Here is a 17,094-nt window from a genome sequence, read left to right on the forward strand (position 1 = left end):
AGAAATTCTTCAGGCTTTACTTCTTACTCCCATGATCACTGCTTTCTTCTTTCTTTGTTATTGATGTTCTCAGCAATCTGGTGCTCTCTCAAAATGATCCCCAAATTTGTCTCTGGATCTCTCTCTACCCTGAGCTTTACACACGCATTCCCAACCTCTTACTGAGCACTCCCCTGTGGATGTCTTATACCCAACCTGCTGCAAACCCTTTATCTTCTCCACACCCTCCTCCTCCTGAATAATCATCCCTGCCATCTAGATAGAAAGTTCAGAATAACCTCATCTTGCTCTTCATTCATCTCCCACATCCAACAGTTATCAGACATGCTATTTCAGCTTCACCAGAATCTCCCCAATGGACCACTCTCATCATGCCCAAGAACACAGCCCTCAACCTCCCAGTGCCGGGAAAGGCTGGGGTCTCCTGGTGGAAGGGGCTCTCCGCAGTGTCCCAAGTGTCTTCATTCCATGTTACACGCTGCTGTATCTGAGGACTCTAAAGCCAAGTTCTGGCCACTCTTCTGCCTAAAAGTGTCCATCACCTTCTCACCTCCTTCAGAATATGCCCCCCGTATTACAGCCAGAGAGTTAACATCTTCTGGGATCAGATGTGCCTACCTTTCTCACCACATCCTCCCTCCAAATATTCATCCATGAAGTATACTCTCTTGCCATGTGACATTCTGTGCTAGTTCCTGAAGAGGCCACCATGAACTTTTCACTCCCATGCCTAAGCACCTATACCATTCCTCAGGGTGGGACATCCTTCTGTCTTTCTGTCCCTGTGAGAGTTCTACTCTCTACATTGTGCAACCTTAATGCCCTTTCCCTCATGAAGCAGTCCCAAATACTCCAGTGAGAACCTGCCATTCCTTCCTCCACACTCCCGCACTTACCTGTATTTCTAATTCTTGTCTGTGTTGTAGTCGTTCATGTTAAAGTTAGCAAATATATCACCATACCCCATACTCCCTGAAATGTAGTTCTGTATTTATTAGTCACTCAAATATGTTGTTAAAAACACATAAGCATCCTATAATGTGGTGATTTGCTCTACGTTAAATTGATTAATGAAATCATGCAATCTGTGGATAAACAGAATAATTTAGTTTTTAATATTTTATAATTAATAATTTCATAAAAGAATTACCATGGTGGATGATTCCATTTTCTAACAATGCTTGTCCTAAGTGAACCCCTTCCTCAGGCCTGTGAATCTCTCCAATTTCCAACAGCCATGACACAAATTCACTGCAATAGAAATCCAGTGAAAAAGTTAATTTTTTCCTCTGAAAGTCTATTTGTACCATGCTTTCATCAAGCAGCTATGGAAGGAGTCTCAAATATAAAAAAATATTTGCAGTGCATTTCAGCATGCATTTTTTCACATATGCAAAGCCCAAAATTATTTAAATTTTACTCTATTCTAGGAAACAAATGTCCATAGCATACCTAAACTATACTTAATAACTATTCAACTTACTGAGACCTCTAATAAACACAAATGGAAAATTTTAGAGTAGTTTTAACTATAAAGAGAATATAAGAGACCCTAAAGATATCCAACAGACAGAATAATAATGATTTAATATATAAGAAACAGACTGTCTCGAATGTGGCTTTTCAGGCACAGAGAACCAGTGTGTTTGAAACTCCAAGAAGGCAAACTAAAAACTAAAAACTAAACAATAAAAATAAAAAAATCATATCCCATATGGTGGACAGAATTCGAAACATGTCCTCTTACCCCCCACCCCCATCAAGAATCCCATTCCTTGGGGCGCCTGGCTGTCTCAGTTGGTTAAATGTACGACTTCGGCTCATGTCATGATCTCTTGGTTTGCGAGTTTGAGACCCACGTCTGGCTCTGTGCTGACAGCTAAAACCATGGAGCCTGCTTAGGATTCTGTAACTCCTTCTCTCTCTGCCTCTCCCCTGCTTGCTCGCTCTCTCTCAAAAATAAATAAACATTAAAAAAAAAAAAAAAAAACAATCCCATCCCTTGGTTTTGTAATCAAATCCTAATCTAGGTAGTGCTGTGAATGGATTTTGTATATGAAATTTAAGTCCCAAGTCAGCTGACTCTCTAACTGAGAGTGGTCCTGGCCAACAGTCAGCACAGAAATAGGACTTATACTTACAGCCACAGAGGACTGAATTCTGTGGACTGAAGTTGCCAGCAAATTCAATGTGCTTGGAAGTGAATTTGTTCTCAGAGCCTTAAAATAAGGGCCCAGCCTCAGCCCAACCCACAACCTTGATTTTGGCCTTGTGAGACCCTAAGCAGGCAACCCAGTATTGCTCACCTGGACTTCTTTCTGACCTAGAGAATTATGAGCTAATGAATGGCAGTTTTTTCAAGCCACTAGGTGTGTGGTAACTTATTTTGCAGCAATATAAAATTAATACACACCAAAAGCCATAGGAAAGTCTTACTATACTGTTTTCAAATGTTAAAATTATCTAGTAAATTCACTGTTGTATCTAAACTGTCATCCAAAAGGAATACTCCAGCACAAAACAATCCATCAGAACTGTCCACCGCATACATCTGCTGTGGCTGTGAAGGACAGAGAGGATCACAACTCACATCTGTCACCATTTTGGGGTGGGAAGAGGAGTCCCAGATATCACAGATAAGTAGGATGATGCTTTGCAATACAGGAGAGCACCAGCTGGGTCATGGTAATTGTTATGGCCGTGTGGTATCATTAGGAGAACACTAGATACAGAAACGTTTTACAATAAAATATTTTATGGTGCTCATGTTATAAAAACCTAACATCTGAACTCTTACATAAAGTCACAAATACATTTTAGAATGGTTTTAATTTTGCACAGAGGTCAGAGAAGCCAAGCTATGGAAAATGTCGAAAATTACTTTTCCATTTATTTGAAAACCAAAAGCAATGCATATGGCTACGGTCAAATAACTGAGGGACATGAAATTTTAAAAATGGGTATCTAGACTAAAAAGTACATTTTAAGGCAGAAGAAGTTGTTAAAATGCTTTTAATTCTTTTATTAAATAGGAGCCATCCAAAAGAAAGTTTAAACAGAAGTAAAACTTCAGTTTTGTCCTCAATAGCACAAAAATAGTAAGAATATCAACCCCATAGCACTGTCACAGGATTAAATGAGCTGATAAATGATAAAGGCCACAGTGCCTGGCACATTTTGAGCACTTATTAAATGTCAGTGGCTGACAGGTGAGTTGTGCTGTTTGGTATGCAGCTAAAGCATCATTTTGTTCTGATGTCAGCAGATTCCTGAATGTGTCAAAAAATCAGGAAAAGAGCACTTTTTAAGTATTTCTATAAATTAGGAGCATAGGATAAAAAAAGAGAAGGGGTACGAAAGGAAGTTAATGGGTGGCTTTACTGTGGGACTTATTCAAATCACAAGGAGATCCCATTAACGTTCTGCAAAAGGATTGTAATCCAGTCAAAATCAATCTCCACCTTGGGCTGTAACACAGAGGTAGCGTGCTGTTGTGGAAAAAGCCACAATGAACACAGCTAAAATTTACTGTGTCTCTCCTATGTACCAGGCGCTCTGGAGAAGGCTTACAATCAATCATTGCAACTAACATGCATTATGGTCAGGGTAAAGGGTTAACAAAACCCTGCTCTTTCAATTAGGAAAACACGACCCTGGATTAACTTTCTAGCTCTGTTTCCTAGAACCTGATGAAGGCAGGGCATCAGCTGTGTTGCCAGGCAGCATTCTTATGGTAAAAATGACCCCTGACGGGTAAATGGAATATTAATAAATACCTGGTGAGAAGCCATAGCTTGAAGTGACACTCTTATAAGTAGGCATGTCCCTATGAGAAGTGGGAAGTTATGCCTAAAAGGTTATAATAAGAAATAGTGTCTCTGTGGGGCACCTGGGTTGGCAGGCTGAGTGTCCGACTTCTGCAGTTCCTGAGTTCAAGCCTCATGTCAGACTTGCTGCTGTCAGTGCAGAGCCTGCTTCAGATCCTCTGTGCCCGTCTGTACCTCTCCCCCTGCTTGCACTCTCTCAAAAATACATAAACATTAAAAAAAGAAGGAAAGAAAGAAAGAAAGAAAGAAAGAAGAAAGAAAGAAGAAGAAAGAAAGAAAGAAAGAAAGAAAGAAAGAAAGGAGGGAGGGAGGGAGGGAGGGAGGGAGGGAGGGAGGGAGGGAGGGAGGGAGGGAAGGAAAGAAAGAAAGAGTATCTTCTTTGCAGCATTGAGGTTTCCAAGCGCAGGTGGGCTCACATCTGCTCTTGCACAAAAGCTGTCACCTGGGGGCCTACCGATGATAGCCACACTAGCTTGCTGGCAGTTGGGTGGTCTGCTGTGAGGACCATGCTCACTGGAGAAGAGACCCCATGCTGCCCTGCAGGCCAGGGTTTCCTGGCTTATATTCTTCTCATGGGGTTGGGAGTTGGCGTGATCTATGGCTATTTTGTTGTGTCTACATAATTAATCAAGAAGGCATTCTGGTATGTATTGCAAGTAAGCACTACAATCATCTCCATTTTTAGAGAGGAAAAGGAAGTTTAAACTTCCCAAATCTCTCAACTAGCCAGAGGTAGGAGCAGATTTGCATGGAGACAGTCTGATGGTGAAGTCTGGGCTCTGAACTACTTTTAGAGAGTTGACACTGGCATTTACTAGCTATATGAATGTGAGCACGGTATGCTCCCTGATGGCTGGGTTTTGAATCTTTAAAAAATATAAAGATTTTATTTGTATGTATGTATTTGAGGATTAGAAATAACATATAGGAAGAAGCCAGCATAGGGCCTGGCCTAAGCAGCAGTACCTGAAGGCGGCCACCCTTCCCTTCAGTCCTGCAGGCCGAACCCAGCAGGAATTCCCACATACAGCTGTCTGGAGAAACCAAAGGACACACAGCCAATCTATGTGAAAAGCTCAGGTGACTTCCCGGCCTGTTGCTCTGTGCCAGGCTCACTGCATGACCTACTTTTCCAGACTCCTCATCAATAGGCCTTCATGCTGAGCCCAGATGTCAAAGTTTTGAATTAATTGCCAGCTTAGGCTGTGTGTCTTCACTTCTCCAGTCTTCTCTGACTCGTAGGCCCTGTACTCACATCCTTGCCAGACTCTGTCCCCTATAGGTAAACCCGCCTGCCTGCCAGCCCCTGCCTGACCCCAACCTCTGCTTCGCCCTTGGAACACAGTACATCCAAAACTGTTGAAGTCATGGATGAATGGATAGATGTCTTGAGTTTTGTATGATTTCTGGCCCTAGATCCATTCCTTCACCCCTTCACCCCCCTACGGTCTAGGAAATGTTGATAGCAAAGAAATATTCAAAAATGCTTAGAGAAATATTTGTTAAAGAAAAACAAATCATTAAAGGAAAGTTAACATGTGAGATAGTGGAAACATGAAAGAAATACATCACCTAGACTACCAACCTTACCTTCCAAGGAAGCATTTAGGGAACGTGGTCAGTTTTCTTTTCCTGTCTTTGATCAGATTTCCTTGTTTGCACATCATCTTATAAAGTTTCTCACCCTGTTCGGAGATCATTACCCAGGTGTCTTGCTCCATTCCTAATTTTAAACCTATCAGAAATGAAACAAAGGACAGATACTGAAAGTCTCCTCACTCACTCATGCCTTCATTAAACAAACATTTATTTCACGTCTACCACATGCAGGGGATTGCAGACACAGAGCTCCATACGCTAGGACCCTGATTTTCAAGAAGCTCTTGGGATACCAAGGAGAGAGTCAAGACAGGATCTCGAGGGCCATATAGCACCTTGTGTAAACTGTGCCCAAAGGCACATGGTTTGGCCACTGGAGGAAGAGCAGCTGTACCTCAAGCTCCCTGCACCCCTTCTGCAGAATTAGATCGGCACAAGTGGACCGGCTGGCCCTGGAAACAGCCTTAAAGGAGAAACTGTGATACAATAAAGGCATATTCAGAGGATCTTGCCTCTACACAGAAATATTAAGAAAGGTTTCACAGAAGACCAATGTTTAAAAGCAGAGGGGTGAACGGTATTTCCAGAGAGAAAGAGAGAGAGTTAACAAGAGCTACCTGAGGTGAAGCAGCACAGGGCACAGCTCCAGGCCCTACATGAGAGGACAGGACACACTGGCGGGTTAGTTAGGGACCTTGCTCAACTGTAGTTTCCATATACTTCATCCCTGAGGTATCAGGGAAGCATGTAAGGGTTTCCACCAGAGGGAGGGGTAAAGCAGGGCAGGACAGGAAAGAAAGTTTTGTTGCTTCAGAAACAAAGCTCAGATGACAATACAGGAACAAAGTGAGGGGGGCAGGGTTTAAAAAGAGGGAGACCATTAGGAGGAAGCCTCAAAAATTCAGGCAAGTTGAACCCTACAGACAATAGCAGGGGCTACAGGGCAAAGAGAAGGATGCTGAGACATATCTAGGGAGCAGTACTGATAGGATACAGCAAAGGGTTAAATGCAGGCACGATGGAGATAAGAGAGATCAGGATGCCTTCTAGGCTTTTGACCTGAAAGCCTGGAACTGGGGAGTGGGGGGTTAGACGCATTTCTGAAAAAGGGATTCAGGTAACGAGGCGTCCAATACTGTGCATATTGAATTTGGACGTTCAGGTAGAGTCCAGGAGCCAGCAGAACACATGCGTATGAAGCTCAGGAGAGATGGACGAAGTGGCAGTGTAGATGTTGATGTGGATCTGGTGGGAACGGGTAACCCAGGCAAGGACCTATCTTAGAGGAGAGCAGGGTCAAAGCTGAAAGCCTGAGAACGCCCACAATCTGGGACGTTTGGACGGGACTGACAAACTGTTGCAGAAGAAGAAATAGTTGAATTATTTTTAGTTTTCTGGCTACAAATTTTCTTATGAAAATTTTATTTTTACAATGGAGGGGCAATTACCACTTGTCAGTAATAGGGAATACTCCATCAAGAATAGAGCCTCTTCACATAAACAAATTTATACAAATGCTTATTTGCTTGCTTTTCTTTCTTTCTCTCTCCTTTCCTTCCTCCCTTCCTTTTTCACCTTAGGTTTATCTGTATGCACAGCCATTCTGAAAAAATAAATAAAGGTTCAACTTGATGAAAAATTTATTTTACCTTTTAAATGACTTGCTATGCTATTTGAATTGATTGCTGGATTCAACAAAACTGAAAGGATCAGCTATTCGGTATTCACAATCTATGTTTTAAATTTTTCTAACTAGTTCTCCATCCAAGATCAATCAAAGGAGTTAAGTATTTGAAAATGCTTTGGAAATGCTCATATAAATGTGTGCTACGGATATTTTAATCGAAATAGGAGCTTTGTATGTTCTTCAAGGAAAAATTTCTGAAGATCGAAGAAAGGGTTCTTTGTGCTTCAAAATTTCATCAGCAATGGGATATTTTATTCCTAAGTCTCTGGGAAAAGGAATACATACTGTCTTGTTTCTTATCCATTATTGGGTAAAGAAATTAGTAGTAACACAAGCATTTCTATTTCTTAGCTGAATTAAAGAAATGTGCGTAATTGCAGATAAACGTCACACAATTGAATACTGCCAGATCAAGTGCCTTTTGCGAATCTTGCTAAAAACGTGAAGCAATTTTGAACCAGGCCTCCCTCTTCATGTGAACAAACTCCTTATTGACTTGCATTATAGTCAACGGCATTGTAAAAAGTTAATGTGTATCCCAAGTGATTTATTCTATAATTAGGACACTAACATATTTGGTCTAGAGATTTTCACTGTACTGTTACATATATAGAGAACAACTGTTGGAGGCCCTACAACACTGCCTTATACTATGCAAGTTTGTCTCTTACAGGAAAACTCTGAGATGATGCTTTAGAAATGGCAAGAATAAGGTGCAAAGAAAATTTAACAACTTTTAAACCAAACGAAACTATTTGCTGTAGACTGAATGTTTGCATGCCTCCCAAATTCATATGTTCAAACCTGACATCTAATTGTGCTGGTGTTAGGAGGTAAGGTGTTTGGGAAGTGATTAGGTCATGAGAGTGGAGTCCTCATGAATGAGATTAATGGCCTTACCGACAAGACCCCAGAGAGATCTCTTGCCCTGCTGTTATGTGAGGACACAGTGAAGAGATGGCCATCTAGGAACTGGAAAATTGCTCTTATCAGACTCCAAATCTTGGGCTCCTAGCCTCCAGAACTGTGAGTTATAAATTTCTGTTGTTTATAAGCCACCTAGTCTGTGGTATCAGTCATAGCAGCCTCAACAGACTAACATAATATTTAAAAGACACTGCTGACCACAATATAATTATTTCACTAACTATACAAGGTTTTTCTTTTCTTTCAGTGATACTATTAGAAGTATCCATAAAGTATTTTAGCATGGGTCTTACCTCACTTGGAAAATCCAGGTGAACATCACACACCTTTTTACTTTCTCATAATTTCTGCCCATTGTCTGCTTTCTTGCTAAGGTAGAATCTTCACAAAAGTGTAATAGTGGCCAATTCATACACCCACCTTTTCTCCGTTCTCTTTCTTTCAAAATAGCTTCAAACCATTCGTGCTTCTCTTCAGGTGTTTTTGCCATGCACACGAACCATTTATTTTTTGCTGTGTTATGTATTTTCCATCCATTGATAACAATGTGTCCACTACTATGGAAATCAGCTGGAAATTAATGGGGGTAAAGGTGAACAACAAATATAATATATAAATTATATCAACACAACCATTCAATTCAGAAAAGTTCCAACACCATTGGTTCTTAAAAGTATCTTCGCTTTAAATGTGTGAAATGGGGGCGCCTGGGTGGCGCAGTCGGTTAAGCGTCCGACTTCAGCCAGGTCACGATCTCACGGTCCGTGAGTTCAAGCCCCGCGTCGGGCTCTGGGCTGATGGCTCAGAGCCTGGAGCCTGTTTCCGATTCTGTGTCTCCCTCTCTCTCTGCCCCTCCCCCGTTCATGCTCTGTCTCTCTCTGTCCCAAAAATAAATAAACGTGGAAAAAAAAAAATTAAAAAAAAAATAAAATAAAATAAATGTGTGAAATGAAGAACATAAAAATAAAAAATCAAATGTTTGTATATTAAATGCAGTTAGTGCTCAGGAATAAAACACTTCTAACTCTTAATATTAATATATTACATGAAATTAAACATCTGAAGGATTAACATTCCTTTCTTCTATGTCCAAAAATATTGTTAAAGTTCCTAAAGCAATAAAAGAAGAACGTGTAAAAGAATTTTCATCTCAATAATCAAATATCCAAGGTGTCAGATTCATTTTGCCTTTCTAATACTCATTTGAAATATTACTCTAGCTTTCAAAAGCAAAGTATATCCCCACCGAACAATTTTCAGCTGTTTCATGAACCACACAGGAAGAATCAGAACAAATCAATGGAACATACCAAGAACACATTTACCTAATCTTTAATAAATGGAAAGGTACAAATAAATGTCAATCCATTATCCTTGCTCATGAAAAACTGAAAAATGTGCACTCTTTAAAACCACATCATTCCATATAGGAAGAAGAAATTTTTCTTTGAGTATGAATTCACATTGTCTTTTTTTAGGTCTCCCCATCATTTTGGCTACACTGTCATGCTAGATTTGAAAATGTCAACAGGAAACCCTCTACGGCAGTTCTGCCTAATAGCAGGTAGGGAATAGTGATGTTACTTGTATCCAGCATTTACTGGCATGACAGTCTGCAAAGCAAAGATTTCAAAATGAAAAAACATATGACAAAGGCCTGAGTCAGCACCTGCACCAATTTAAAGTGACACTTTTCATTCATCTCCCTGACAGTCACTAAATAGTAATGGTGGGTGGACAGGAGGTGAGACACAAAACGTTAAAGGTGGTTTAGAGAAATAACTTTGTGGCACTGTACTTGTTTTTTGTTTCTTTGTTTTTTCTCAAATGGCCTTATTTGGTGAGTTCTGAGTAGAGGCAGACATGATGCCTGTAGTCTTTTTAGCTCCAAAATCACCACAAGGTATCTGCGACCAGATTGACTATTCCAAAAATGCATTCTCAAATGATTCTGTATATTGAGGGTCTTTAAAAAGTCCAACTTATAGTGGGGCACCTGGGTGGCCCAGTCAGTTAAGCTTCAGCTCAGGTCACGGTCTCGCGATTTGAATTCGAGCCCCACATCTGGTTCGTCACTGACAGTGCAGAGCCTGTTTGGAATTCTCTCTCTTTCCCTCTGTCTCTCTGCCCCACCCCTGCTTGCACTCTCTCTCTCTCTCAAAATAAATAATAAACTTAAAAAAATTCCAAGTTATACTTGAGCCAAGAAAGAATTATGTTAGATATTACTCTATAATATAATATATATGTTATAATATATATAATATATATACGATATGTGTGTGTGTGCCATAATCCTGTTAATAATAACAATTTCTGATAAAATAAGGATTCAAATGGCAGAAGATTTCCCCCATCAGGAAATCGTCATATGTTTTATTTTTATTTTATTATGTTTATTTATTTTGAGAGAGGGAGAGAGAGAGAGAGAGAGAGAGAGAGAGAGCGAGGGAGGGGCAGAGAGAGAGGGAAACACAGAATCCAAAGCAAGTTCCAGGCTCTGAGCTATCAGTGCAGAGCCCCACGAGGGGTTTGAATCCCTAAGCCGTGAAATCATGATCTGGGCTGAAGTTGGATGCTCAACCAACTGAGCCATCCAGACGCCCTGCCATCTGTTTTGAAAAGGAATTTGTGTACCTTTCTTCTTATCTGTACATATTTAGTTCATGTTCATATCCTATATAAAGTAGCAGAACTTTTTAATACATGTCAGATAAGTATCAATGGAATTAGTAAGGAAGTAAAAATTATTAGTTCATAATTATACCATAATCCCTTGTTACTACTTATAAAAATAACCAACTGAGAAAATATGATAAATTGGTGGGAAAAAAAGATCAAGTTGCACATGTCCACATAGACCCCCCCTCCCCGCATGGGTCACTTTACAGGGCCAATATCACAAACAAGCATAAGCTTTTCACACTCTCCCTTCTTCCACAATCAGACTGAGATCAGCTAAGAGAACCCAGCACTGCAGCCTAAAAGACCCCACATTCCCACTAATGATATTACCCTTTACCCACACCCCAGGTAAAGAAAATCACCATAGCCACATGTAACTTGTAGTAATAAAATATTGGGCTTACTTTAAAATGAACATGGTGTATTCTTTCCACAGAACACAGAGGAACACAAGTTCATCTACCAGGGTGATGCTTCTGACCCTGCACACCACGTGCCCTGGGACAGACACCTCTGCAACCTGGGTGTTCCTTCCTTCCCTCCCTCGACTATTTGAGTCTGGCACTGCTCTCTTCACACCCTGCTGACTCTTCCTTCAACATTTTTCATCAGGCCATTCCTTACTTCAAAAGCCTTTGTTAGCTCCCCAATGAATCAGGGGAAAACATAGAGGATTGCTTTAGCGCTTCTCTTTAAACTGACCCCTATCGAACAATGCCATTTTCCACTCTGTTCCCCTGTGGCCCTGCCACTGTTTGCTGCTTTCCTCCTCCTTGTGCTGTGACTTCTCACCTGTTCTCTAGGCTGAGGCTCTCATCAAGCCACCAGCCCTGCTCTCTGCCTCAGCAACTCTTTCTTCTCTTTAAAGTGTACCCGCATCTTCCATGAAGCCTTGCCTAAGCACTACAACCTGTGCAAACTTCCCTTGGAAAATGTATGGCTGAACTCAAAACCAGACAGGTCAGCACATGATTGCATGTGGCTACTGTTTCATGTACAGAAAGCAAGACTGTTAATTGACTGTAAAATCTACTATGTCAAATGATAGGTACATCTCTGTTCCAATATAATATTTTGAAAGAATAGCTTATGTCACCTAATAAATTAAAATGAAAGGATAATGTCACTTTTTAAAGTTTATGTGCTAACTACTTTCTACCACACTAATTTTAAAAATCATAAATAATTTTAAACATATATACAAATATGTGAGTACATATATATGTATATACATACATATGTATCAAAATGTAGTATAAATATCATAATGATATCAGTTACCAAATTATCAGTGTTATAAAAAATAAGCAATTGATTCTCATTTATTTCAAAAGAAATATATGATGTATTTAGTGATACATAAATGGCTTCATAATTTCAATCACAGCACATTTCTCAATAACTTCTTTTTTTTATAATTTTAAAAAATATTTATTTTTGAGAGAGAGAGAGAAACAGACTGCAAGCGGGGAGGGGGGAGGGACAGAGAGAGAGGGAGACACAGAATCCAAAGCAGGTTCCAGGCTCTGAGCTGTCAGCACAGAGCCTGAAGTGGGGCTCGAACTCACAAACCGCGAGATCATGATCTGAGCTGAAGTCAGCATTCAATCAACTGAGCCACCCAGGCACCCCTCAATAACTTCACTCTAAAAAATAAATATGAATTGAACTTATTTATAAAGAACAGCCACATAAAGATCATGGAAAAGCCTAGCAGTGCTTTTCCTTAGTAGAAATTTAAAAATATTGTTTTTACTGAAAGAACATTAATGGCAAGTGCAGGAATTTTCACTTATATTTATATCTAAAATATAATTCTATAGGAAGTGTTAAAAAGGAATGGAAAATTGTCATTCATTAAGTGTAGAATATCCAAATTCAAGTCTCCAGGCACTGATGTTTTTCCAAAAAGAGAAAAATCCAAGGGGCAGCCGAGAACAACTCACTAATTACTTTGAAGCTATACAGTTTGCAAATTCCTCACTCTTAATCCAGCATAGTTTTACATAATGAGATGAGGTTTTGCTAAAACTGATACTACTATAACTCTCAGTGGAAATGCTGATATCCTTTCAATAGCATGAGTTTTAATGAGATGGAAGCTAGCCAAGTACCATATACTCAGGCTATGAAACAGAAGAAACTGCCAGAAAATATTATTCAAAACATCAAGAAACTGATGTCTAAACAATGTATTTAACTCTTATTCTGGTGATCAACAGTGTGAATGCATAAATTTTTAAGAGAAATTTTAAAAATTAAAAACTGAGAACAAACTGAGGGTTGATGGGGAGTGGGAGGGAGGGGAGTGGGTGATGGGTATTGAGGAGAGCACCTGTTGGGATGAGCACTGGGTGTCATATGGAAACCAATTTGACAATAAATTTCATATTAAAAAAATTATAATTTACTTACAGTATGAATATTTAATGTTGAGAAAATTAGTTTTTGGAATAAATCTTTGATTTTATCAAATAATAGAAGAAAATTTTCTGGCATCCAAAATAGCATTAGCCATTATTTATGGCAAAAAGTTAAAAATTAAAAAAAAAAAAGAGGTTCGAGGGATGCCTAGGTGGCTCAGTTGGTTAAGTATCTAACTCTTGATTTCAGGTCAGGTCATGATCTCACGATTCGTGAGTTCAAGCCCCCCACAGGCTGCACGCTGACAGGACGGAGCCTGCTTGGGATCCTCTCTGTCTCTGTCTCTCTCTGCCCTGCTTGAGAACTTTCTCTCTCAAAATAAATAAATAAATAAACTTTAAAAAAAAGAGAGAGTCTAACTGATTTTTCCTTTTGAAACTAAAAATATCTCCCCTGACCTTTTTTTTTTAATTCTCAAGAACACTCCTTTAAATTAATAATATATTGAAAATGTAAGTATATCAGGAAAGAACCCTTATAGTCTTAGTCTTTTCAACATTGTAAAGTTATCCTACTTTTTAATTAAGAATGTATTCAATTCAGGTTACACAACAATAAATATGCCTGATAAGGTAACTATGGTTTATCTATTTGACTATTAAGCAACAATAAATACTATGTTATGTGGCGATAAGACATGAAGATAAAGATGACTATAATTCACACAATGATTTTATTTAATTGAAAAAAGGATATAAAACTAGAGTTCATGTTTTTAAACATTTTTGAAAATCTATGCATAAAAAGAAAAATTGAAGGAAGTATTAAAATTCTCATTTACTTCTCTTTATATTTTCAACTTTTTGTTATTTTCAAATTTACTTTATTTTTTTTTAAGTTTATTTATTCAGAGAGAGAGAGAGAGAGAGTGCATGAGAGAGCAGCAGAAGGGCAGACACCGAGGGAGAAGGAGAGAATCTTAAGTAGGCTCCACACTCAGTGCAGAGCCTGACATGGGGCTTGATCCCATGACCCCGTGACCATGACCCAAGTCAAAACTGAGTCAGATGCTCAACTGAGCCACCCAAGCACCCCCAAAATTTTCTTTAATAAGCAAAATTTAATTTAAAAAAACCCAATGTGTTCAGTATCTTTGAATGGTTTCAAATATTTATATAAAAAATGGTAGCTGAAACTTTCCTTAAAAATCCTGTTCACTTTCAAGAACACCTTAAAGAATAAAAATTCTCCATCTTACCTAATTCAAATTTGACTACTATCCTGCAGTCTATGGTTTGCCCAACATTGAACTACAGATCACATTTTCTAAAGGTCACCATTCTTGCCCTTTGTCCAACTACACAAATAAACTTGTTCTTAAGAAAGAATTTACAAATGATCTGGTATACTTTTTTAAAATATTTATTAAATGTTTTCTTATTTATTTTTGAAAGAGAGAGAAAGAGACAGCACACAGGGAAGGGGGGTGGAGAAAGAGGGGGATAGAGGATCTGAAGCAGGCTCTGGGCTAACAGCAGAGAGCCCGAGGCGGAGCTCAAACTTGTGAACTATGAGAGCACAAACTGAGCCAAATTCGGATGCTTAACCGACTGAGCCACCCAGGTGCTCCTGGGGCTACGTTTTGAATCAATTTCCAAGAATATACTATGAAAATTACAAAGAAATTTAATTGTAGAAAGTTCGACAGTTTTCCTACATATAGCTCTTAAGCTGGATACTTTTTATGAATCATGTTTAAACTGATATACTCATAAACAAGGAATAGGAATTAAATTAGAGGAATCCCCCAGGGGCACTTGTGTGGCTCAGTCGGTCAAGCGGCCGACTCTTGACTTCAGCTCAGGTCATGATGTCATGGTTCATGGGATGGAACCCCATGTCGGGCTCTGCTGACAGTGGAGAGCCTGCTTGGGATTCTTTCTTTCTCTCTCTCTCTCTCTCTCTCTCTCGCTTTGTCTCTTTCCCTCTCTCTCTCCAACACTCCCCTACTCACTCACTCACTCACTCTTTCTCTCTCTCTCTCTCTCTCAAAATAAATAAATAAACATTTTAAAAAAATTAGAATTCACCCAAATGAGAGTCAGATCTAGAGAATGGTGGAATGGAGGGGCACCTGGGTGGCTCAGTCAGTTAAGCATCAGACTTTGGCTCAGGTCATGATCTCATGTTTGTGAGTTCGAGCCCCACGTTGGGCTCTGTGCTAACAGCTCAGAGCCTGGAGCCTGCTTCAGATTCTGTCTCCCTCTCTCTGCCCCTCCCCAGCTCACACTCTCTCTCTCTCTCTCCCTCTCTCCCTCTCTCTCAAAAATACATAAACATTAAAAAAAATTAAAACTATAGAGAATGGTGGAATGGAAATCTGGCCACATACTCAATGGCTACCATCTTTGTTGAACATAAGAAGTAATGGATAACACGGATACATTAAAATAAATACACAGATTTTTACATTTCTGCATGTCTTATCATCATTGCATTAATTTTTTTGTATTCTGAGATATAACTGATATAATCCAACTCATTAAACATTATAAATAAAAGTAGAATCATGTTTATTTTTCAAAAGATTTGAGATAGTTACACATTGGCTAAAAAGCTTAGTCTCATTCCAAATGCAATTACTTCTGCAAGTTTTGAGCTAAATTAGTGCAAATGGTTGTCTGATGGAGGCCCTTAGAAAAGAAAAGCATTTTACTTATAACTAGAGTATACAAAAATACCTAGTATTTCTACAATATATTCAAATAGATGGGGGAGAATTTAAATTTTTCATCAAAATTTCTAAGCATGCTTAAAAATACATCTTGATTAATTAATTTTTATTATTTATACCACAATATGGTATCATTGCTGTTTGTTTCTGGTTTTGGCAATGAACACAAAAGCCTGATGGTATTTGCCATCCCTTACCGAATTCATCCAGGGTCCTAGCGTGGGAAGAACTTGGTATACAGACACTGATCAGCTCTGCTGATATCTATCAGCATCAGAGCTCCCGTTTATAAGTATAAAGTAAGAACACTTAGGGGCACCTGGGTGGTCAGTGGTTAAGCGTCTGACTTCAGCTCAGGTCATGATCTCACGGTTCGTGAGTTCAAGTTCTGCGTCGGGCTCTCTGCTGACAGCTCACAGCCTGGAGCCTGCCTCAGATTCTGTGTCTCCCTCTCTCTCTGCCCTTCCCCCTACTCACGCTCTGTCCCTCTCTATCAAAAAATGAATAAACGCTAAAAACAATTTTTTTAAAAAGAACACTTAAAACCTGAGCTCATCAAAAATAGAGATTCCATGATGGAAATGACCAAGAAAACAGGAAAGGAGAAAGTTGGTGCAGCACCCAGATTGTCTCTCAAAACAAACAACCAAAGTCAATTTCTATACATTAATGCCGTATCTCTTCATTGCTCTCCAGTTGGTCCCTACAGATTTAAAATTCATATGGAATCGCTGCTCCATGTTTCTCAAGGTATGGCCACGGGCACCTGAGAAACCTCACTCCAGTCCCAGCTCCATACCAAACAGCTGGGTAAAAGTGGATGAGTTAGTTCTTAAGTGTGGCCTGGTTTCCATCATCCGAAATGTTAACAGGGTATATGAGTTGATCTTCAAGATCCTATTCATCTCCAGAAATTCTATTTTTAAATTTCCATGTCCTGGCTGAGGACACATACTCCTCCAAAAGACCTAGTACACACACATATGAGAAAACCAAATTTTCTTTGCAGGAAGCAAAGGGAAGGTATCCAGCTGGAGCCTAAAATGTCTTTAAGTGACGTTGTAGCAAGTATTTGCAGCCAAATTTCAGCAACATGCTGCATATGTATGTTGAAGGGGGAAACAAAACCTTAACTGAATAATACAAAGTGTAATTAATTTCTTCATCATATTTCAATGAATCCTGAGCCTTGGGAGTTTGTGTCAAGATCTGTCATTAGACACTTTATCACTAATATTAGTCTTCCCCACTAATTTGTATTTACCAGGGTC

General features: G+C 39.3%; 1 protein-coding gene across 5 annotated transcripts in view; it reads right to left on the reverse strand.

Annotated features, from left to right (window-relative positions):
• The window catches only part of PREX2 (phosphatidylinositol-3,4,5-trisphosphate dependent Rac exchange factor 2), a 299,461-nt gene that overhangs the window by 168,302 nt on the left and 114,065 nt on the right, over window positions 1-17,094 (reverse strand). For all 5 annotated transcript variants that reach the window (XR_003966317.1, XR_003966315.1, XR_003966316.1 and 2 more), the window contains exons 9-11: window positions 8,461-8,610; window positions 5,418-5,562; window positions 1,151-1,251 (exon numbers count right to left, since the gene is read on the reverse strand). Coding sequence is in view for 2 of the 5 variants with exons in the window: in XM_030304277.1 (XP_030160137.1) it covers window positions 1,151-1,251; window positions 5,418-5,562; window positions 8,461-8,610 (396 nt within the window). In the remaining 3 variants the exon portion in view is untranslated. The remainder of the gene's footprint in view (window positions 1-1,150; window positions 1,252-5,417; window positions 5,563-8,460; window positions 8,611-17,094) is intronic.

This window comes from Lynx canadensis, chromosome F2, assembly GCF_007474595.2.
Source record: "Lynx canadensis isolate LIC74 chromosome F2, mLynCan4.pri.v2, whole genome shotgun sequence".
Lineage (NCBI taxonomy): Eukaryota > Metazoa > Chordata > Mammalia > Carnivora > Felidae > Lynx > Lynx canadensis.